The 24,044-nt window shown below is 36.8% G+C and overlaps 1 protein-coding gene across 1 annotated transcript in view; it reads right to left on the bottom strand.

Annotated features, from left to right (window-relative positions):
- The window catches only part of UNC13B (unc-13 homolog B), a 227,314-nt gene that overhangs the window by 162,096 nt on the left and 41,174 nt on the right, over positions 1–24,044 (bottom strand). The window contains exons 2-3 of the mRNA XM_055301919.1: positions 9,475–9,504; positions 6,036–6,135 (exon numbers count right to left, since the gene is read on the bottom strand). Coding sequence (XP_055157894.1) covers positions 6,036–6,135; positions 9,475–9,504 — 130 coding nt within the window. The remainder of the gene's footprint in view (positions 1–6,035; positions 6,136–9,474; positions 9,505–24,044) is intronic.

The following is a 24,044-nucleotide window of genomic DNA, read 5'->3' on the forward strand; positions in this document are numbered from 1 at the left end:
GATATTTGCTGTGGGCTTTTCGTAGATGGCTTTTAAGATATTGAGGAATGGTCCCTCTATCCCTACACTCTGAAGAGTTTTGATCAGGAATGGATGCTGTATTTCACCACTCTCTTGCACCATACACAATGATAAAATCAAAATGGATGAAAGTTCTAAATGTGAGACAAGATTCCATAAAAATCCTAGAGGAGAACACAGGCAACACCCTTTTTGAACTTGGCCACAGTAACTTCTTGCAAGATTCATCCATGAAGGCAAGAGAAACAAAAGCAAAAATGAACTATTGGGACTTCATCAAGATAAGAAGCTTTTGCACAGCAAAAGAAACAGTTAACAAAACTCAAAGACAACCTACAGAATGGGAGAAGATATTTGCAAATGACGTATCAGATAAAGGGCTAGTTTCCAAGATCTATAAAGAACTTATTAAACTCAACAGCAAAGAAACAAACAACCCAATCATGAAATGGGCAAAAGACATGAACAGAAATCTCACAGAGGAAGACATAGACATGGCCAGCAAGCACATGAGAAAATGCTCCGCATCACTTGCCATCAGGGAAATACAAATCAAAACCACAATGAGATACCACCTCACACCAGTGAGAATGGGGAAAATTAATAAGGCAGGAAACCACAAATGTTGGAGAGGATGCGGAGAAAAGGAAACCCTCTTGCACTGTTGGTGGGAATGTGAAGTGGTGCAGCCACTCTGGAAAACTGTGTGGAGGTTCCTCAAAGAGTTAAAAATAGATCTGCCCCATGACCCAGCAATTGCACTGCTGGGGATTTTCCCCAAAGATACAGATGCAATGAAACGCGAGGACACCTGCACCCCGATGTTTCTAGCAGCAATGTCCACAATAGCCCAACTGTGGAAGGAGCCTCGGTGTCCATCGAAAGATGAATGGATAAAGAAGATGTGGTCTATGTATACAATGGAATATTACTCAGCCATTAGAAACGACAAATACCCACCATTTGCTTTGACGTGGATGGAACTGAGGGTATTATGCTGAGTGAAATAAGTCAATCGGAGGACAAACATTTCTTTTTTTTTGGAGATTATGTTGTGCTCTTTATTGCCAAAAATAAAAGCTTTTGAAAAGACAACTCCTGTTAATAAATATCCCTTCCTTTCTGTACCAGATCTCTGGTTTGCTCCTGGCTTCTCCCACCGACTAATTAACTACTTTAGGCTACAGAGTCAAGGCCATACCTTCAGTAAGGGCCTCACTCCCCAACTCCCAAACTTAAATCATCCGGCCACTGGCAGTGAAGTTCATAACTGATGAGTAGAGAATGAAATACAGTGTTTATCTGGGGTGGGGGGCAGCCAGAGTCTATGGTCTTATTCATTTGGGGAATGTAAATAATAGTGAAAGAGAATAAAGGGGAAAGGAGGAAAAATAAGTGGGAAATATCAGAAAGGGAGACAGAACATGGAAGACTCCTAACTCTGGGAAATGAACTAGGGGTGGTGGAAGGGGAGGTGGGCGGGGGGGGGGGGTTCTGGGTGACGGGCACTGAGGTGGGCACTTGATGGAATGAGCACTGGGTGTTATTCTGTATGTTGGCAAATTGAACACCAATAAAAAATAAATTTATTATTAAAAATAATAAGAAAGAAGAAAGAAAAAAGAAAGAAAGAAAGAAAGAAAGAAAGAAAAGAAAGAAAGAAAGAAAGAAAGAAAGAAAGAAAGAAAGAAAGAAAGAAAGAAAAGCCCAGGGCCTGATCTTGGAGCCCCAGGATCGAGTCCCACATCAGGCTCCCAGCATGGAGCCTGCTTCTCCTTCTGCCTGTGTCTCTGCCCCCCTCTCTCTCTTTCTATGTCTATCATAAATAAATTAAAAATAAATAAATAAAAATAATAAAAAGACAAAACAGAATTTTAAAAAAAAGAGAAAGAAAGAAAGAAAGAAAGAAAGAAAGAAAGAAAGAAAGAAAGAAAGAAAGAAGAAAGAAAATCATTCCAGAAAGAGCGACATAACTACTAAGCAAAAGCAACATCATACATGGTGGAATATCAGCGGAAGGGCCAAATCAAACGTAATTACAGTCTTAGAGTGGAACAAGTAAACACTTATATTATGCTAAAAACATCCCCCAGAAAGCTCTAATTGAAATATAAGATTATTTGAAAGGGAATCCGAGAAAGATGAGAAAAGGCCAATTCTAGCAGAAAAAGCAGAAAGGTATTCTCAGGGAGACAACAGCTATTCATCACATGAAGTTTCAAGTTCACACTTTAGAGAAAGCTTGGTTTCCCTGTTCTAGTAAGATACATGTTCTCAGATTCACAAGTTTAATATATGGTATAACAGCCATAGACTTCTCATTAAGTGTGTTGAAAACAAGTGAAGCAAAGAAAATCCACCCCTTTTACATAAATACAATAGAACAGAGAATGTACTAATGAGTTCACTTAATTAATGTTTCCTCAGCACATATAATATGTATGGTTTGGTACTTTGAGCAAAATACACGGTATAGGACCCAGTTCCTTTTTCTAAAACCTTCCAAGCTATCTTGAGAGCTGTTCAATGCCACAAAGTAGGTGACTAAACCCAGCCAGTAAGTTAAGGTGTTCACAGTGTGAGAAAACTAAGCTTTTGTCATAGTTTCATTCAACCTAATTAATCAGTTAGCCCTGAAAAAGACATCTGACAATCCCAAATCTTTTGAATCTGGAAAAGAAAAAAACTGGAATACATACATAATGTTCCTCAAGTAAGTCCTAAGCAACATCTCAAGCCAATAGATGAAAGAAACAGCCAGAGGTCTTTACAGCTTGAATTGGATAGAAAAAAAGTTCTTAGGGAGCTCTGGGGAATAAAACCCAAACAATGAGGATATCTTCTGTAAGAAGCTTCTTTACCTAAGAGAGACAGAACATGAAAGACTCCTAACTCTGGGAAATGAACTAGGGGTGGTGGAAGGGGAGGTGGGCGGGGGGTGGGGGTGACTAGGTGACAGGCACTGAGATGGGCACTTGATGGGATGAGCATTGGGTGTTATTCTATATGTTGGCAAATTGAACACCAATAAAAAAATAAATTTAATAAATAAATAAATAAATAAATAAATAAATAAAGTAAGTAAGTAAGTAAGTAAGTAAGTAAGTAAGTAAGTAAGTAAGTAGAAGCATCTTATCTCATCTATGTGTGTTCACCAGGCCCAATTTAAAAGAAGTCTGAGATGGGACGCCTGGGTGACTCAGTGGATGAGCATCTGCCTTCAGCTCAGGCTGTGATCCCAGGGTCTAGGATTGAGTCCCACATCAGGCTCCTTGCTTCTCTCTGTCTCTCAGGAATGAATAAATAAATAAAATCTTGGAAAGAAGGAGGAAGGAGGAAGGAAGGGAGGAAGGAAGAAGGAAGAAGGAAGAAGGAGGAAGGAGGAAGGAGGAAGGAGAAAGGAGGAAGGAGGAAGGAGAAAGGAGAAAGGAGAAAGGAGGAAGGAGAAAGGAAGAAGGAGAAAGGAAGAAGGAGGAGGAGAAGAAGAAGAAGAAAGAAGAAGAAAGAAGAAAAGAAGAAAGAAGAAGAAGAAGAAGAAGTAGTAGTAGTAGTAGTAGTAGTAGTAGTAGTAGTAGTAGTAGTCTGAGAGCTCTCTCTTTATGCATCATCCCCCAGAGCTCTGGGGAACTCCTATCCTCTATGAATCAATCAATAATATATGTGCATAAACATATACAACATTTTGGGCTAGGCAAATTCACAGTAAGTAAAGATGCCCTACTTTCCCTTAAATGAATAATCTAGTCCTGGAAATAAGATACAGAAATATTAAAGATAAATAATGAGAAATACAAAACTGAGTATTAGATACTGCCACATAATATATCAGAAGAAAGAAAAAAGGAGAAAGGGAGACAAGAGACCAGCAATGGAGTTGCCAGTGACAAAAGAATAGAGTAGGAGGAATAAGGAATAGGAGCATAAAAGGAAAATGTAGCTAATAAAATCTATGTGTAACAGGAGAGAGCAAAGTCAAGGTGGGAGACGAAAAAAATTCACACAATCACAGAAGGGTTGAAAGAGGAAGTGCTATGGGAAATTGAAAAATAAGCACATAAGAATAAAGAGCTAGCTATGCTGATGAGAGGCTGTAGAAGATCACTAGGTTTCACACAATGGAACAATTGTAACAGTAAGTGATTATTATTGCCAACTGGAAGTCAGAAGAAAGTTGGATTGCTGGATTTTATATGTCAATAGCCATGGGAAGAGACTTGAATAAACCACTCATAGCTGACTTTGCCATTACAGGTATAGAGAAAGGAACACACAGTCTTACTCTCATGTCACTGTAACTGAGAAAGGGAATGAACGAGGTTTATAATCTTGAGAGGCAAGCAGTGGAGAAATGTTGACAACACTAGCCCTCTTTCTTCTTGAAGCCCTAGTTCTTTGTTTCCTGTTTCCCCTTCTCTCTCTCTGTTCATTCCTTTTTAGCCCCCTCTGTCCCACTTTAAATTTTTTTTTTATGATAGGCACACAGTGAGAGAGAGAGAGAGAGAGAGAGAGAGAGAGAGAGAGAGAGAGGCAGAGACACAGGCAGAGGGAGAAGCAGGCTCCATGCACCGGGAGCCCGACGTGGGATTCGATCCCGGGTCTCCAGGATCGCGCCCTGGGCCAAAGGCAGGCGCCAAACTGCTGCGCCACCCAGGGATCCCCTCTGTCCCACTTTAAATGCTGGTGCCCTCCAGGCTTTACCCCAGGCCCTGTTCTCAATTTACTCACACTCTCCCTAAACTTCCTCATCTAAGCCTACAGCTCCAACTGACCAAAATATTTCTCCAATCCAGGACTTCCTTCCTGAGTGCCAGATTCAAGTCCCTAACTATCTTCTGTACCTCTCTTCCTACCAGTCCTGTAAGAACCTCAAATATAAGCTTATTCATTACTGATCTTATGTTGTCCCCTATCCTAATAACTAGCACAACAACTACCCAATTATGCAAGACAAATCTACCTCCTCAACACCTTCTTTCCATCCTTTTCTATCTATAGCTTCTGGTACTGTCCCTCATAATGTTACCCTTTAACTACTTATAATGTAGTTTCTTAAATGGTACTATAAGAAGCAATATATTAAAAGCCCAAAGGAAAAAATAATAATAATAATAATAATAATAATAATAAAAAAAGCCCAAAGGACTGGAAGGAATCTACATGAAAATAATCATCTCTATGTGCCTCTGAGATGCACCACAAAACTTGGAAAGCAATTTCACTTCCATTTCAAAACTCACAGCAATTTTAATACATTTTCTTGTTTGGCACTCTTATGCCTAACTTCCCAGAAAACAAGCATAACCTCATAAAAAAGATAGACCTTTACAGGTAAAGTAACTGCCACTCAGAGAAGCTCAATGATTTGTATAGTCTTTCAGAATGATATTCTACATTTTTCTCCCCTTTTCTAGAGTAGAAAAAAATTCCTGAAACTTCAGAGGAAAAAAAGAAGTGTCAAGTTTTTAAAGCCAGAGCTTACAATCATAATATACTACATTTTGTGTTATATGTGAGAAATTCTATTAGTGGTCACTCATTTTTATTAATTAGAGAAAGTATGACATTTCACTCCATAAAGTAAAAAGATCTAAAGCACAGAAATCCTCATCTTCTATAGCAGGTAACCTGGGTATACATACATGCACACACTCAAATTTTCTCTCTCTCAAACACACACATACATACAGACACACACACACACACACACACATAACCACATTCCTTCAAGGAACCTTCTGAGAATCAAAGATTTAAATTATGTTTAATATCATGCCAAGTATATTGTACTATATCCTAATTCTGACCACTGGGAAAATCTTACTAGACAGTGTATTTACCCACATAAATGAATTGGGAGTTTACTTGTATTCATAATTCACATAATGTAGAATCAATTACACATCCAGGAAAGAACAAAACTGCAGATGTACTTCACCCACCTCACATCTCACTTGTTCCGGCAACTCTATAGTTTTCATAAAGAATATTGTAGGCTGCTGCTGCAAAATACTTACAACATAAAATCTTGTTCCCAAGAAGGTTGATCACCACGAACTGCTACAGTTGTGCTCTTCACATTCTGCACTTTCAGGGTCACATATGTGTTAAATTTATCTTTAAAAAAAATGCAAAATGAAGATGTAATACTTAGTGCTCAGATTGTTACTCAATCCCACAAAACCTTTGGAATTGAGTAACCCAAACTAAAGTATTATATGTTGAAGAAAAATATAAAACTATATTGTGTACCATATGGCATCATTCTAAGCATGCAGAGCTATAAAAAGTTATAAAACACATTCTAGTCTCAAAAGCATAGGCTTTAATAGTTTTCCAAATTTTAGAGATAAATATTTGACCCTGTAGACACACATACACACAAATGAAAACAAAAGTTCATGAAATACAAGATGTGATCATTGGTATTTCCTATTCTAATTTATTTAAACTATTACATTAATCACAACCAAATTGATTTTATAGCCCATATTCAGTTTGAAAAAAAAATCTAACTGATCTAGTAGAAAAGTTAATAAAATGATGAAATAAATCTATCAAATAAAATCTTTAAAAATATATAAAATAAAATAGAAATAAGTATCATAAGAGAAAGAGAAAAGTGGTAAAGGATCAGAGAGGAAAGGGTTACCTTTAGCTGTTGACAGGGACAAGAATTGAGAAAAGGTCCTCATAAAGGAAAGAGATTCAAAGCTTGATCTATTAAGGCTGGACTAAGCCACAACTTACATAAAAAGCAATAGTGGGACACCTGGGTGGCTCAGTCCTTTTAGCATTTGACTTCTGATTTCAGCAGGTCAGATCAAGCCCACATACCCACAGCTTCTATGTTCAGAAGGAGTCTGCTTAGGATTCTCTCTCCCCCTCTCTCTGCCCCTCCCACACTGTGTACTCACCCTCTCTCTCTTAAATATATAAATCTTTAAAAAAGAAAAGTAGGGGTGCTTGGGTGGCTCAGTCGGTTAAGCATCTGCCTTCAGCTCAGGTCAAGATTCCCAGGTCCTGGGATCAAGCCCTGCTTTGGGCTCCCTGATCAGTAGGGAGTCTGCTTTTCCTTCTGCCCCTCCTCTCCCTTCACTTGCGCACACATGCACTCTCTCTCTCTCTCTCTCTCTCTCTCTCTCTCGCTCTCTCTCATAAATAAATAAAATCTTTAAAAAAAAAAAGGCAGAATCAGACCTACAAAAACAGAATAAACTGATGGTTGCCAGAGGAATGGGGAAGGGTAAAATGGGGAGTGAGAGACAGAGGCTCCCAGTAATGGAATGAATAAGTCACAGGAATAAAAGGCACAGCAAAAGGAATATAGTCAATGGTACCGTGATATATCATATCGTGACAGATGGTAGCTACACCTGTGAGCACAGCATAATGTATATACTTTACAATCACTATGTTGTACGCCACCAACTATAACATTGTATGTCAACTACATTCATTTTTTAAAAAATTTTAGATTAAAAAATTTCATACTACCTAATATTGATAAGGGTTTGAATAAACAATTATATATACTTTAAGTATAATCTTCCCAAAACTTTCAGAAATACAATGTGGCAGCAGCTACCATATTTTGTTTTTAAATGCATACCTTTGGCCCAGCAATTCTCTATTTTTGGATTCTAGTGTATAAATACACTTGCAAAAGCAGATAGTGATAAATGCACAAAAACATGTATTGCTTCTAATAGTAAAAAAAAATGGAAACAACCTAAATATTCATCAATCAGGAACCTAGGGTACAAATTTATAACAAAATTCTGTACACTTAAAAAGAAAGAAGCAGAGGGGTTCCTGACTGGCTCAAGTTGGTAGGGCATGGGATTCTTGACTTCAGAATCATGAGTTCCAATCCCACACTGGGCAGAAGGTTAACTTTTTTTTTTCTTTTTAAGATTTAATTATTTGAGGGATGCCTGGGAGGCTCAGCAGTTGAACGTCTGCCTTTGGCCCAGGGCGTGATCCTGCGATCCTGGGATCAAGTCTCATATTGGGCTCCCTGTGGAGAGCCTGCTTCTCCCTCTGTGTCTCTGCCTCTCTCTGTGTGTCTCTCATGAATAAATAAATAAAATCTTTTAAAAAAAGATTTATTTATTTGAGAGAGAGAGAGAAAGTGAGCACACATGCAGGAAGAAAGGTAGAAAAAGAGGAAGAAAGAAACCCAGTACATGATGCTGAGCATGGAGCATGATGTGGGGCTCAATCTCACAATGCTGAGATCATGACTTGTGCTGAAACCAAGAGTCAGAAACTTAACCAAAGTGCCACCTAGATGCCCTCAAAGTTAACTTGAGATAAAGAAATAAAAATAAAAGGAAGAACTAGATATATGTACCCATACACACTCAAAGTGATCTGTTGGAATAAAAGCAGGTCAAACAAAGTTAATCTATTTGTTTATATAGGCTTATGCACAGACAAAACCTGAGAAGGTATACACAAACCTCTAAATAGTTACTGCTGAGAAGTAGAATTGAGTTGTCCAAAAAGTAAGGGGACTTTAAGTTTTCACTAGATATAGAGATAGATTTCCTTAATGTTTTACAATAGCATTGATTTTTTCCAGCTTTATTGAGGTATAATTGACAATTTAAAATTGTATGTATTTAAAGTGTACAACCTGATTTGATATATATTGCTAAACAACCACCATAATCAACCTAATTAATATAGTCATCACAACTCACATAATTACCATTTTCCTTTAAAGTGTGTGTATACATTGACAGCTTGAGATCTACCCTCTTAGCAAATTCCAAGTATACCATACTCATTAATTATGAACACACTATATGTTAATTCTCCAGAAATTATTCACTTTGCATTACTGAAACTTTGTACCCCTTGACCACATCTTTCTATATTGATTTTTAACAATAAATTTTGTGAATTTATGTAATCAGTGAATTAAATGAAATTAATGACTGATTAAACATTCAGTCATTCATTTATTTGACAGAGAGAGGGAGCACAAGCAAGGGGAATGACATGTAGGAGGAGAGGGAGAAGCAGGCTCCTCGCCAGCAGGGAGTCAGACTCAGGGCTCAATCCCAAAACCCCAGGATCACCACTCCAGCTGAAGGCAGACACCTAAATAACTGAGCCAAGGAAGCACCCCTTAATGACTGTTTAAAAGATTGATTTTTAGGGGCAACTGGGTGTTTCAGTTGGTTAAACATCTGCCTTTGGCTCAGGTCATGATCTCAGGGTTCTGGAATTGCCCCACAACAGCCTCCCACCTGGGCGGGGGAGCCTGCTTCTACCCTCTCCTTCTGCTGGGTGCACATGCGCTCGCTCTCTCTCTCTCCCTGTCTCTCTCAAATAAATAAATAAAACATTAAAAAAAAAGATTGATTTTAAATCACAGCAAGTAAAAAAAAAAAAATCACAGCAAGTATGAAGGAAAAAGACATAATAATTAAAGACTGGCCTTACCTGGTGAACCCTGAAATTTGGCTCTTTTAACTGCAAGAGAAAAAAAGAGGACACCATAAAGAACTTTTGCAAATTCATTAACTAAGCAAACTTTTCTTTAGCACCCACTATATGCCAAGATTAGAGTTAGAACTAGATTTGTAAGTCTAAGTCTAAGAGAAAAGAAGCTGGGACCTCCGAACAAAGCTTGAAGGCAAAAAGTTAGAAGGGCCCTTCATGAGTAATCCAATCTAAGCTCATCCTCAATGCAGAAATCTCCTATAGCCTCTTGACAAAGAGGCAGAGGAAATTAAATTACTCCTATGGCCAGCAACCAGTTTCATGTCACATATCTATGGTTTAAGTTATATATGTTTTTCATTTAAAGCCCATGATAGAAGGGCACCTGGGTGGCTCAGTGGGTGAGCGGCTGCCTTTGGCTCAGGTTGTGATCCTGGGGTCCTAAGATTGAGTTCCACATCAGGCTCCCCGCAGAGAGCTTGCTTCTCCCTCTGCCTATGTCTCTGACTCTTTCTCTGTGTCTCTCATGAATAAATTAAAAAAAAAAAAAAGCCCATCATAGAAACTCCCTCCATTTCATTTATACCAAAAGAAGAGTTCAATAGTCCAGATTTAGATAATAGGTCTTAAACAAGGATGAGAAGTAATTTCTTCTAGGAATAATAAGATAACAAGAGAAGCTCCTATCCAAATGACCACAAAGAGCTATTTACAAAACATCAGTGAAGAATTGCAAAAGAATCCCACACTAGGATTGTAGCATGCCAGCTTCTAGAAAAGGTCAAAGACCACAAAGATGCAGGAGAACTGCTAAATTCCAGTAAACACCAAGTATTTTCCCATCAATGAAGATTAGGACTAAGTGTGCAGGGGTGGGGGGAGAAAAGGAAATCCCAAGACAATGCCTAAAAACAATACTTAAGAGTACAGACCTGCCACTCTCCTTGTGCTACATTACAGTTCAAAGCTCCACCTTAGCTGACATCCAAGCCCTGCCCAATACATCCACGAGATGGGTAATTCAGTACATTTTTACAAGACTCTCTCCACTTTCAGGCAACACCTAACGCTAAAATCTATTTTGAATCAAAGTATGTTTCCCACTGGACTGCCCCTTGTAGTCTCACATCAATTCCTCTTCCTAAGTATTTTTTAATGATTTCATTTAATCTAAGACTTACTGTAAAACTACAGTAATCTAGACAGTGTGGCATTGGCATAAAAATAGACACAGATCAACAAAATTGAAATATATATGAAATATATAAATATAATCTATATATTATCCTTACACTTCATACCAAATGCAAAACTTGAAATGATTCATGAATAGAACTAAATAGACTGAAACTATAAAATATCTAAAAGAAAACAGAAAATCTTAGTGATCTTGGGCTAGGCAAATATTTCTTAAATTGAATATAAAAATCATGAACTTTTAAAAAAAATGGATAGACTAGACTGAGAATTTAAAACGTGTATTCAAGGAAGTGTTAAAAAGGCAAGTATGGGGTATCTGGGTGGCTCAACTGGTTAAGCTTCCAACTTTTGATTTCAGCTCAGGTTGTGATCTCAGGGTCAGGGCATCAAGCCCCACATCCAGCTCCACAATACGCATGGAGTCTGCTTGAGATTGTCTTTCTCCCTCTTCCCCCCGCTCATACATGCATTCTCTCTCTCGCTCTCTCAAGTAAATGAGTAAAAGCTTAAAAAAGAAAATAGTTGGGGTGCCTGGGTGGCTCAGTGGTTGAGCGTCTGCCTTTGGCTCAAGGTGTGATCCCAGGTCCAGAGATCAAGTCCCCCATCAGGCTCCCTGCTGGGAGCCTACTTCTCCCTCTGCCTGTGTCTCTGCCTCTCTCTCTAAATAAAATCTTAAAAAAAAAAAAAGAAAAGCAAGTTTAGGAGGAAATATTTGTATGGTCAGTATGATCAGACTGATAAAATTGTAAGAAAAAAATCTCACAACTCCGTATTAAAAAAATCAAAAACCCACATTTAAAACTGTACAAAACAAGGGTACCTGGCTGGCTTAGTTGGTAGAGCATATCAACATCTCAGGGTCATGAGTTCAAGCCCCACATGGGGTGTAGAGCTTACTTAAAAAAAAAATTTAACCACACTTATCATTTACATTAGCACCAAAAAAAAATTTTTTTAATACTTAGGTATAAATCTAACAAAATAAGTACAAAATCTAGATGAGGAAAACTACAAAACTCTGATGAAAGATATCAAAGAAGTGATTAGAGAAATAACCCATGCTCATGGACAGAAAGACTCAATATCGTCAAGATGTCCATTCTTTCCAACTTGACCTAGAGACTCAAATACAATCCTAATCAAAATCACAGCAAGTTAATATTAAAATTTCCTCCATCACTTAAAACAAACAGTTCAAGGGGCAGCCCGGGTGGCTCAGCGGTTTAGCACCGCCTTTGCCCCAGGGCGTGATCCTGGGGACCAGGGATGGAGTCCCATGTTGGGTTCCGTGCATGGAGCCTGCTTCTCCCTCTGCCTGTGTGTCTCTGCCTCTCTCTCTGTGTGTCTCTCATGAATTGATAAATAAAATCTTAAAAAAAAAAAGCAGTTCAAAAATACTACTTTACACCACAATTTTGCAGGACTGAGATTTTGAACATCTAAATTGATGGTTTTTACCCATGAGTTATTCAATATTGTTAGCACTATGATTTCCTTATATTTGTATTATCATGTGATGAACTGTAACTATGTAATTAAACAGAATTCTGACAATCATAGTCTACTAACCTTTAAAATGTCACTCATTCCTGCATTCATTGGTTATTTTCAAAATACAGTAAAATACAGTCCCTTTCTTTAAAAAAAAAAAAATCCCAGCAAGTTATCTTGTGGATATGAACAAACTGATTGTAAAGTTTATATGGAAAAACAAAAGATCCACAATAGCCAACTCGATACTGAGATTCAATACTACCCAACTTTCAAGACTTATTATAAAGCTAATAGTAATCAAGACAGTATGATTTTAGCAAAAGAACAAATAGATCAATGGAACAGAGAGCCAGAAATAGACCCACATAAATATAGTCAACCAAATTTTTTTTAAGATTTTATTTTTAAGCAACCTCTGCATCCAATGTGGGTCTCAAACGTACAACCCCGAGAGACACATGCTCCACCAACTGAGTCAGCAAGGCGCCCCAGTCAACTAATGTTCGACGAAGGAGCAGAGGCAATATGATGGAGCAACAACAGCTTTTTCAACAAATGGGGCTATAACTATTGGACATGTACATGGGGGGAAAAAGAAGAACCAAGAGACCTTCACAAAAATTAACTCAAAAGGGATCATAGACCTAGATGTAAAACACAAAATCATGAAGATAACAAATGTCTAGAAGATAACACAGGAGAAAATTCAGAAGACCTTGGATATGATTAGGACTTTTCAGACACAACACCAAGGCACAATTCATGAAAGTAGCTGATAAGCTGGACTTCAGTAAATTAAAAATTGTTCTCTGACAGGTCATATCAAAACAATGAGAAGATAAGCCACACACTGGGAAAAGGTATTTGCAAAAGACACATCTCATATAGAACTGTTCTCCAAAATACCCAAAGAACTCCTAAAATTCAACAGTAAGAAAATACACTACCTGATTTTAAAATGGGCATAATACACTAACAGATACTTCACCCAAGAAGATATACAGATAGCAAGTAACCCCATAAAAAGATGTTCAACATCATATATCATTAGGGAATTACAATTTAAAACAGGGTTAAGCAAGAAAGAAGCTGCCTAAGAACTGAATTAAATGGATAGCTAGCTATTTGTCTTTTGGGCTCGTTAGTATCAAAGCACTCTTCCTCTTCTGAAGGAATCCTAAGAGAGATGGGGAGGCAGGATCTAAAACCCACTACAGAAGCCAAAGGCAGCAGACTTAGATGCAGTAATCACATGGTCCCAACTTCAATTTTGAGGGAGTGAAACTAAGATGCAGGGTTGGTTAGAGAAAACTGCAGAGAAGTTGGTATTCCAATGGAAAGGCATGAATGTCTAAGACAGTAGAGTTCTAAAGGACAATAGTATGTTTCTAGTGGTTTTAGAGTACTGCCATGAACCCTTCCTGTTAATAGGTGTTGGGAGCTTATGCCAATTTTCCTTTTTATCTCCATTTTATAGATTAGAAAAGTTAAGCTCAGAGAGTTTCTGTGATTATGAAAACATTTTCTTGAGAAAAGAAACATAAGAAACAGCATTAAAAAGCCATGGAAAGAATCATAGAGGAGCATGTTTTTCTACATGTTTGTCATGAAGATAACAGCACCTAAAATCTGAGTGTTTCCCAACCTTCCAATGAAAGGCAAAGTCCACTACCCCCACAAAATGTCCAAGAGTTTGGGTACAGGTATTTGGGGCTAGTTAGACTCAGGGCTAAAACAAAGGAATTATAGTATCTTAAATCAGAGCTTTTCCTATCTATAAATAAATGTAAAAAAAGAAATCGTTCTAAATCTCCTTTGGAAAGAAAGCACAAGAGGATAACCAGAAAGACCAGAAATGAAATAGATACATTTTGTTCACTTTTCAGTTCTTCCTATGCCCAGTCCCTATTATCACTTGCTCCTTCCTGAAACTGTGCCAACATGCCTTTCCTCCCATCCTGTATTACTATAAATTCTTAACCTTTTAAAAGTCAGACTCCTTTGATAATTTAACAAAAGCTACAGATCTGCTCTCCAGAAAAATGCACAATCTACAAAACAGTGTGAATATCAAGGAGAAATCCATGCAGTTTAAAATCATCTGCTAATAAAATTCCTTTTTCCTAAAGTTACCAATGTTGTTGCTCTCCCTAGATTTTTCTGTTTAAATCTGCAGAAGTTTACTTTTATTGATTAATCTTATGTTTATTTGCTCTATTAAAACGAGCTAATTACATGGTGTTTGCCCAATGATATTTGCAAGGATCTCTTTGGAGTTGGATGGAATCATTGCTAATCCAGGGTCTACTCTAGCCCTAGTAATAATAAACATAGGCCCTTGAGAAAAATCAAAATCTATGTTTTTTTTAGTTTTTGTCATGAAGATACAGTGCCTAAAATCTGAGTGTTTCCCAACATTTCAATGATAACTCTTGAGATATTACATTAATCCTACAGAAGTGGAGCAAAAATAGCAGCAGCTAATGCTACAAAAGCATTGCAGTTATTTGGGAGAAGCACAGGACAAGGAACCAGGTCTTGATTCTAGACTTGGTTCTGATACTTCATTAGTGGGCCCTTAGACCAAAAGAAAAAAAAGTAATTATCTTAGCCCTTGGGGTTTTAAATAGAAGGCAAATATTATGTCTGTTCTGGAAAACGAAGGTTTTTATCTATTGAGTTTCTGTGTAAATGGGGGGAGGAGGGAATGAAAGAATTGATGTGAAAGGACATTGAAATGTAAAAAAGCATTAATTTCAGTTCCCATTTTTAAATTAACTCCTATTTTTATAAATTAAAATGTTTTCATGACATGCATCAGGTTTTAGTAAAAAGAACCGCACAGAAATTCACTTGAAAAGTCAAACTGCACTGATGTTACCTGAAAAATAAAATCCTCAGAAGTCTTATTTACCTAGTTTTAATGATTTATTCTGGAATTTGGATACTTATACCAGAGAGTAACAAAGACTGCCTCAGGTATCATTATTTTAAATCTTAGAATACTATATTAAATTTGACTTCCTTTCTATTTTTTACTTTACTTGTCATAATATATGTGTATATTTAAGTCTCATATACTTTTATTTTTTTATTTTTTAAGACTTTATTTATTTATTCATGAGAGACCCAGAGAGAGAGAGGCACAGACACAGGCAGAGGGAGAAGCAGGCTCCATGCAGGGAGCCTGATGTGGGACTCGATCTGGGGTCTACAGGATCACACCCTGGGCTGAAGGTGGCGCTAAACAGCTGACCCAACGGGCTGCCCACTTCTTTTATTTTTAAAATCTTGATACCAGCTAAGGTGAGAGACTCCTCTGTCTACTTCTTTAGTATTTGGCTTACTCTTTTGTGTGTGTGTGTGTGTGTGTGTGTTGGTATGATCATAAGAATTTCCCCATTAATTTTTTTAAATATTTTATTTATTTATTCATGAGAGACACAGAGAGAGGCAGAGACACAGGCAGAGGGAGAAGCATGCTCCATGCAGGGAGCCTGATATGCAACTCGATCTTGGGACCCCGGGATCAAGCCCTGAGCCAAAGGCATATGCTCAACCACTGAGCCACTGAGCCATTGGGAGGCTTCCCTCCCAATTAATTTTCAATGTCGCTATTACATAAACAGGTTTTCAGATGATAACTAAACCTTTATAAATTTTGGAATAAAATGGCAAGTTCCCAAAATCAGTGTTAAGATTGATCAAAACTACATTTAACATCTCTAAATCAAATGAGGAAATTACATTTTAAAAATATTTAGGTTTCTGCTGGAGGATGGCACAGGAAAAAAAATTTAGGTTTCTTACACTTGAAAACAGCATGTCTATTTATTTAACCCTTCTTTAATGTCTTGGTTTTCAATTTCCTACGAAATTAACTTATTTTGGCCCCATACATCTTTTGCTATATTTCACAACAGCACTTTTTTTGTTGTTATTGCCAATGGTATTTGTACTTCATAGAAATGCAGCTAACTTTTGAAAATTATCTTAAATTCATTAATCCTGTAATACTCTTTCATTTTTAGGCCTAGATTCTCTAGTTTTCTATATAGAAAATCATATCATCTACCATTTTTTTCTTTCTTTTCAAACCTACAATCTTTTCATTATTTTTCTGATCTTATGGCATAGGTTAGGACTCCCAAAATACTACTAAATGTAAGTAATAAAAGTTGGCATTCATGAATTAAGTGGGAAATTTTAAAATATTAACTCCCTGAATTTAAATTTTTTATTGAAGTATATTCGCACAGTTACATTAGTTTCAGGTATACAACAGTGATTCAACAAGTCCATATGTTCACAAGTGTAGCTACCATCTGTCACCATACAATGCTATTACAATTCCATTGATCATATTCCTTATGCTGTATCTTTCATCCCTATAATTTATTAATTTATTCCATAAATGGAAGTCTCTATCTCCCATCCACTCCTCTTCACTCATTTTGTCCATCTCCCCCCACCCACCAACTAGCAACCATCAGTCTGTGCTCTGCATTTATGGGTCTGTTTCTGCTTTTTATTCATTTATTTTTTAGATTCCACTTATAAGTAAAATCATATGGTATTTGTCTTTCTTTCATATACCCTTTAGATCTATCCATGATGTTGCAAATGGCAAGATCTCATCCTTTTTTATGACTAAGTGATATTTCAGTGTATGTATATGCCTGTGTGTACATAAATGATTGTTTTTAATGTTTCAGCATTGAATACAATGCTTACTATAGTATTAACTTTTTATTTTGAGATAATTATAGATTTACAGAGTTGCAACAATAATAGAGGGGTCCAGTGTACCCCTGCACCCAGTTCCTCCTAAGAGTTAAATCTTACGGAAATCCTATATAAGCTTACATAACGAGTACAATATGAAAACCAGGAAATTAACATAATGTTAATTTATGTTAATGTTAAACAACATATATGTTGTTCTATGGTATTACATATGTATTTCCACATAACTACCATTGCAATAAAGATCTATAAATATTCCATCACAAGATATCCTTCATGATACTGTTTTATAGTCATGCTTACCCCCTCCTTCATCATCTCTAACTCCTGGCAACCACTTATCTGTTCCCCATCTGCATAATTTTGTCATTTCTAAGAACATTATACAAATAGATTCATATAGAAAGTGGCCTTTTAAGAGTGCCTTTTTCTTTTTTTTTTTTTTTAAAGATTTTGTTTATTTATTCATGAGAGACACAAAGAGAGAGAGAGAGAGAGGCAGAGACATAGGCAGAGGGAGAAGCAGGCTTCATTCAGGAAGCCCAACAAGGGAACTTGAGACTCCAGGATGACGCCCTGGGCAGAAGGCAGGCACTAAACCGCTGAACCACCCAGGCATCCTGAGTGCCTTTTTCTAATCAGCATAATGCCCTCAAGGTCCATCCAAGCTATTATGTCAATATAAAGTTATATTTTTATATCCACTATGCCAAACTCTTATGTACTTCAAGAATTACATTAAATGTAAATGATCTAAGTGTTAGGGCTGAAGTCTGTCATTTTTTGTTTTGTTTGTTCTCAGTTGTTTTTTTTTTTTTCCTATTTTCTTTTTCCTGCCTTCCTGTGGGTTATTTAAACATTTTTTTTGGAACTCCATTTTGATTTATTTATACTGTATTTTAATGTATCACTTTAGTACAGATTTTTTTAGTGGTTCCTCTTAGTATTACATTCTACAGATGTAACATCACAGTCTAATATCATCAACATTTCATCAGTTCAAGTGAAGTATAGAAGTTGTTATGTTGCCTTTATGTCACCTTACCATTTCTCCACTTGTAATATAATCATCTTAAATATTTCCACTACAAAGAGGAGAACCACATAGGACAATATTTCAATTGCTGAACATAATTTAGAAACTCAAGAAGTATATTATATTTACCCATATTTTTTTTCTTTCCATTGTTCTTTCTTCTAATGTTCCAAGATTTCTTCTTTTATCATTTCCTTACTGTTTCAAGAATCTTCTTCATCTAAGAACATCTTCATTCTTCAAAGATACTTTCTCTGGATATGGAATTTTTTTTTAAATTTTTATTTATTTATTTATGATAGTCACAGAGAGAGAGAGAGAGAGAGAGAGAGGCAGAGACACAGGCAGAGGGAGAAGCAGGCTCCATGCACCGGGAGCCCGATGTGGAACTCGATCCCGGGTCTCCAGGATCGCGCCCTGGGCCAAAGGCAGGCGCCAAACCGCTGCGCCACCCAGGGATCCCTGGATATGGAATTTTGAGTTAACTGTCTTTTTCTTTCTGCACTTGAAAAATTTTGTGCCACTTCCTTCTGGTCTCCAAGGTCTCTAATGAGAAATCCATTATCATTTAAACTGTTTTTACCCCAGGGACACCTGGGTAGCTCAATGGTTAAGCCTTTGGCTCAGGGCGTGATCCAGGGTCCCTAGGATCGAGTTCCACATGGGGCTCCTCACAGGAAGCCTGCTTCTCCCTCTACCTATGTCTCTGCCTCTCTTTGTGTGTCTCTCATGAATAAATAAAATCTTTTAAAAAATTGTTTTTTACTCTATAGATATATTTCTCTCCTGCTGCTTTCAATATTTTTCTTCATCTTTAATTTACTGAAGTTTAATTATGATGTGTCCTGGTGTGGATTTCTTTAGGTTTATCATGTTTACAGTTTTTTCAGCTTCTTAAATCTGTAGATGTATGCTTTTTGCCAAACTTGAAAAGATTTCAACCATTATTTTTTTTAATACTTTTTCATTCCCATACTGTTTTTCCTCTCCTGAAATTCTGATGACATGAATATCAGCTATTTTCCGAACACCCCATAGGTCTCTGAGGTTCTCTTCATTTTCTTTGTCAGTCTATTTTCTCTTATTTAAACAGAACAATTTCTATTATCCTATCTTCAAGTTCACTGCATCTTTGCTTTCTCCACTCTGCCACTGGGCTCATCCACTGAGTTAATTTTGGTTATGTATTTTTCAGTTCTAAAATTCCACTAGGTTCATCTATAGACCTTCTATTTCTTTCCTGAGATTTTCTAGCAATTTATTTCAAGTGCATTTGTAATTATTAACTGAAGCAGTGTTATGATGGCAGTTTTAAAATCCTTGTCAGATGACTCTAATCCCCGTATCATCTCAGTAAAGTTTGCACTTGTTAATTATGTAAAACAAAGCAACAAAAATATTCCCTTGAAACAATCAGAGTGATAGTCTAACTAGTATGAATGGTTTCTATAAAAGGGCAAATATGTCTTAGATTGTGCCTCCCCAGTAGTATTTAAATCTACAAATAGGAATCCCTGGGTGGCGCAGCGGTTTAGCTCCTGCCTTTGGCCCAGGGCGCGATCCTGGAGACACCCGGGATCGAATCCCACGTCGGGCTCCCGGTGCATGGAGCCTGCTTCTCCCTCTGCCTATGTCTCTGCCTCTCTCTCTCTCTCTCTCTCTCTCTCTCTCTATCATAAATAAATAAATAAAAATAAAAAAAATAATAAATCTATAAATAACGATGTTTTAGTTGATCCCAAAATAGATACATTAAAAGCCTGAAAGCAACTGGTCTAAAGTTTGGCTTTGAACAGAGTTTGGATCAATACTCAGCAGGCAAGGGTGACTACAGGTAGACTCATAGGTATCATTCTTTACTCTAGAAAGGGAAGCTTATAAATTAAGAAATTATTCAGATGTTTAAAAATACATAAAGATATACTTGACCAGAAGAGATAGCCAAGACGTATTATCAAGTAAAAATATTAATACATTTCATGTGATTCTGTTTTGTAAAAGCAAACCAAAACCTCATATCATATATAAAAAATAACTCAAAATAGATCAAAGGCCTAATTGTAAAAGCTCAAATTATGAAAACTCTTAGAAAACATAGACATAAATATTTGTGACCTTAAGTTAGACAATAGTTTCCTATATAAAAGACCTAAAGCACATGCAACAAAAGAAAAATAAATTTAACTTCATACTTTACTTTTTCATGTCAAAGGACACAATTAAGAAAGTGAAAATATAACCAGAGAATAGGAGAAAATATTTGTACAGCAATATATAAGGGTTTTGTATCTAGAATATATAAAGAACACCTACAACTTAATAAAAAGAAATAACCTGATTTAAAAATGTACAAAGGGGGACACCTGAGTGGCTCAGCAGTTGAGCGTCCTCCTTTGGCTCAGGGCATGATCCCAGCGTTCAGCATCAAGTTCTGCATCGGGCTCCTTGCCGGGAGCCTGCTTCTCCCTCTGCCTATGTCTCTGCCTCTCTCTCTGTCTCTCATGAATAAATAAATAAAATATATATTGGGCTCCCTGCATGGAGCCTGCTTCTCCCCTATGTCTCTGCCTCTCTCTGTGTGTGTCTCTCATGAATAAATGGATAAAATCTTTTTTTTTTTTTTTTTAAAGGAATGCCTGGGTGGCTCAGCAATTTGACACCTGCCTTCCACCCAGGGCGTGATCCCGGAGTCCCCGAGATCAAGCCCCACACCGGGCTCCCTGCATGGAGCTTGCTTCTTTCTCTGCCTATGTCTCTGCCTCTCTCTCTCTGTCTCTCATGAATAAATGGATAAAATCTTTAAAAAATAATAATAAAAAATTGTTTAAACAAAATATTAAAAAATGTGCAAAGGATTTGAAGATACTTCTCCAAAGAAGATATACAAATGACCAATAAACACATGGAAAGATGCATACCATCATTAGTCATTAGAGAAATGTTTATAAAAACAAAAGAAAAATGTAAATCAAAATTAGTATTCACAAATGAGATACCATTTCACACCCACTGGGATGGGTAAAATAAAAAAATACCCTGATAACTGTTGGCTTGGATGTGGAGAAACTGGAATCCACATTCACTGCTGGTTGAAAATGTACAATAGTACAAGCACTGTAAAAAAACAGTTCACAGAGTGGCACCTGGGTGGCCTACTGGTTGAACGTCTGCCTTTGGTGCAGGTCATGGTCCCAGGGTCCTGGGATCAAGTCCCACATTTCTCCTTCTGCCTATGTCTCTGCCTCTGTCTCTCATGAATAAATAAATAAATCTTTAAAAAAAAAAAAAAAACAGTTCACAGAAAAAAAAATTTTTTTAACTAAATCAGTTCACAGTTCCTCAAAATGTGACAGAGCTACCACTTGGCTCCTAGGAACAATTCCACTCTCAGGTATACATCTAAGAAAAATGAAAACATATGCCCATACCAGAACATGTATACAAATGTTTATAGTAGTATTATTCATAATGTCAAGCAATATTCATAGTACCAACCCAAATGTCCATGAACTAATAAATAGATAAATAAAAAGTGATATATCCATACGGAATATTATTAAACCACTGAGGGGTGCCTGTGTAGCTCAGCCAGCTGGGCATCTACCTTCAGCTCAGGTCATGATCTCAGGGTCCTGGGATCCAAACAGCCCTACACTGGGCTCCCTGCTCAGCAGGGAGTCTGCTTCTCCCTCTCCCTCTGCCTCTGCCCCTTTTCTCACTTGTGGTTTCTCTAACTCAAATAAATAAATAAAATCTAAAAATAAAATTTTAAAAAGAATAAAATACTGATAAATGGTACAACATGGATAAAATATGAAAATATTTTGAAAATATGTTAAGTGAAAAAAGCCAGTCACAAAGGACTACATACTGTATAATCCCTTTTACATGATACAATATATCCAAAATTAAAAAATCCAGAAAGACAGAAAGCAGATTAGTGGTTACCAGAAGATGGAGGAAGAGGGACTGATTACTTAATGATTATGGAGTGTTTTTCTAGGATGATGAAAAAGTTTGAAAACTCAAGAAAGGTGGTGATTGTACAACATTTTATATATACTAAATGCCACTGAACTATAATTTAAAATAGTTAATGGCATAAGGGTATTACTTCAATTAAAAAAAATACGCCAAAAAAATACGCCTACACAAAAATTGTATGGATGTTCTTAGCAGTATTATTTATAATAACTCAAAAGTAGAAACAATCCAAACATCTATTAACAGATGAATAGGTAACAAAATGTGGTATATCCAAACAATGGAATCTTATTCAGTCATAAAAAGATTAAAAGCATTGATGAAAGCTAAAACTTGGGCAGCCTGGTGGCTCTGCGGTTTAGTGCCACCTTCAGCCCAGGGCATGATCCTGGAGACCCAGGATCGAGTCCCATGTTGGGCTCCCTGCATAGAGCCTGCTTCTCCCTATGCCTGTGTCTCTGCCTGCCTCTCTCTCTCTCTCTCTCTCTCTCTCTCGGTCTCTCATGAATAAATAAATAAAATCTTAAAAAAAGAAAGAAAGAAGAAAGAAGAAAGAAGAAAGAAGAAAGAAAGAAAGAAAGAAAGAAAGAAAGGCCAAAACTTGAATAAACTTCAAAGCCATTATGCTAAGTGAAAGAAACCAGCCACAAAAAAAACCAATTATATAATTCCATTTATATAAAATGTCCAGAAAAGTAATTCTATGGAGAGAAAAAGTGGATTAGCAGTTGCCTAAGGCTAGGGAGGTTGGGGAAAAAAAAGCAGAGTAACTGCTAATGGGTAAGGCATTTCTTTTGGGGTGATAATATTTTAGAACAGATTGCACTGATGGTTGCACAACTCTGAATATACTAAAAACCACTGCATGGTACACTTTAAGTGGATGAATTGTATGGTGTGTGACTTATCTCAAAAAAAACTGTCTCTCTCTGTGTCTATCATGAATAATAAAATATTTTTTTAAAAAGCTGTTATTTTTAAAAGGAAACAAAAAATCTAATATATGTGTATATATGCTTGTATATTATAAATAGGAAGAAAGGCATGGAAAGATACATATCAAGTGGGCTGTTAGTTACCTTAGGAAAGGAGATAGGGAAAATTGTGAGGTTACTGAATTTTTAAAAGTTTTTAAATCTTTATATATCTTCATATGTTCACTTATTAAAACTAACAGGTATTAATTTGGAAATCTGAAAGGTTTAAAGTTTGAAAAACATTAGGTATGCATTTAAAATAAAACGTACAGGGATCCCTGGGTGGCGCAGCGGTTTGGCGCCTGCCTTTGGCCCAGGGCACAATCCTGGAGACCCGGGATCAAATCCCACGTCAGGCTCCCTGCATGGAGCTTGCTTCTCCCTCTGCCTGTGTCTCTGCCTCTCTCTCTCTCTGTGATGACCATCATAAATAAAATAAATAAATAAAAAAATTAAAATAAAACGTACAGCTCTACACTATCAACTATTTCCTCAAATTGTTAAAAAAAATTGATAAACAAACCTGATATCTAATTATGAAATTTAAAAGTAGTATTCTCACAGACAAAACTAGGAACACTCCTATTCCTTTTATCATCTAATTCCACACTATTATATATTTTTAAAAAGGAGAAAAGCAAGATGTGAAGAAATAGTCATGACTGAACACTTAGTCTCTTTAATACTCCAGCAAACATGGAAACCCTGGAAGTCAAGGCTAAAGAGAGAATGCACAGGAAGAACATTTGGTCCCAGGCTCCTTATTAAAAAAAAAAAAAAAAAAAAAAAAGGAGAAATAAGAGAAGATCACTGCACCTAACCCTCAAACTGTTAACTTCAGCTCATCAGTTTCTCTGACCTTGCTGAAGAATCAAATCTACAACTGGCACCCTTGAGATTACAGGAAATAATCCTATTCAAACTGACTCTGCATCCAGTGACCTGGTTCCTCAGACATAGGGAATAGCTAACCTGCCTTGTTGAAGCCTGTCCTACTCAAGAAACAATTTCTAAAGCCTTGCAGCACTAGAGTTCCCTATTTGCAACCCTCCTACCTCAGAATCTAGCATTAAAGTGTGTCAACTCTCAAATATAGTAACCACAATTTCCTTTTTATTTAAAAGTTAAACATT

This window comes from Nyctereutes procyonoides, unplaced genomic scaffold, assembly GCF_905146905.1.
Source record: "Nyctereutes procyonoides isolate TBG_1078 unplaced genomic scaffold, NYPRO_anot_genome, whole genome shotgun sequence".
In the NCBI taxonomy this organism is placed as follows: domain Eukaryota; kingdom Metazoa; phylum Chordata; class Mammalia; order Carnivora; family Canidae; genus Nyctereutes; species Nyctereutes procyonoides.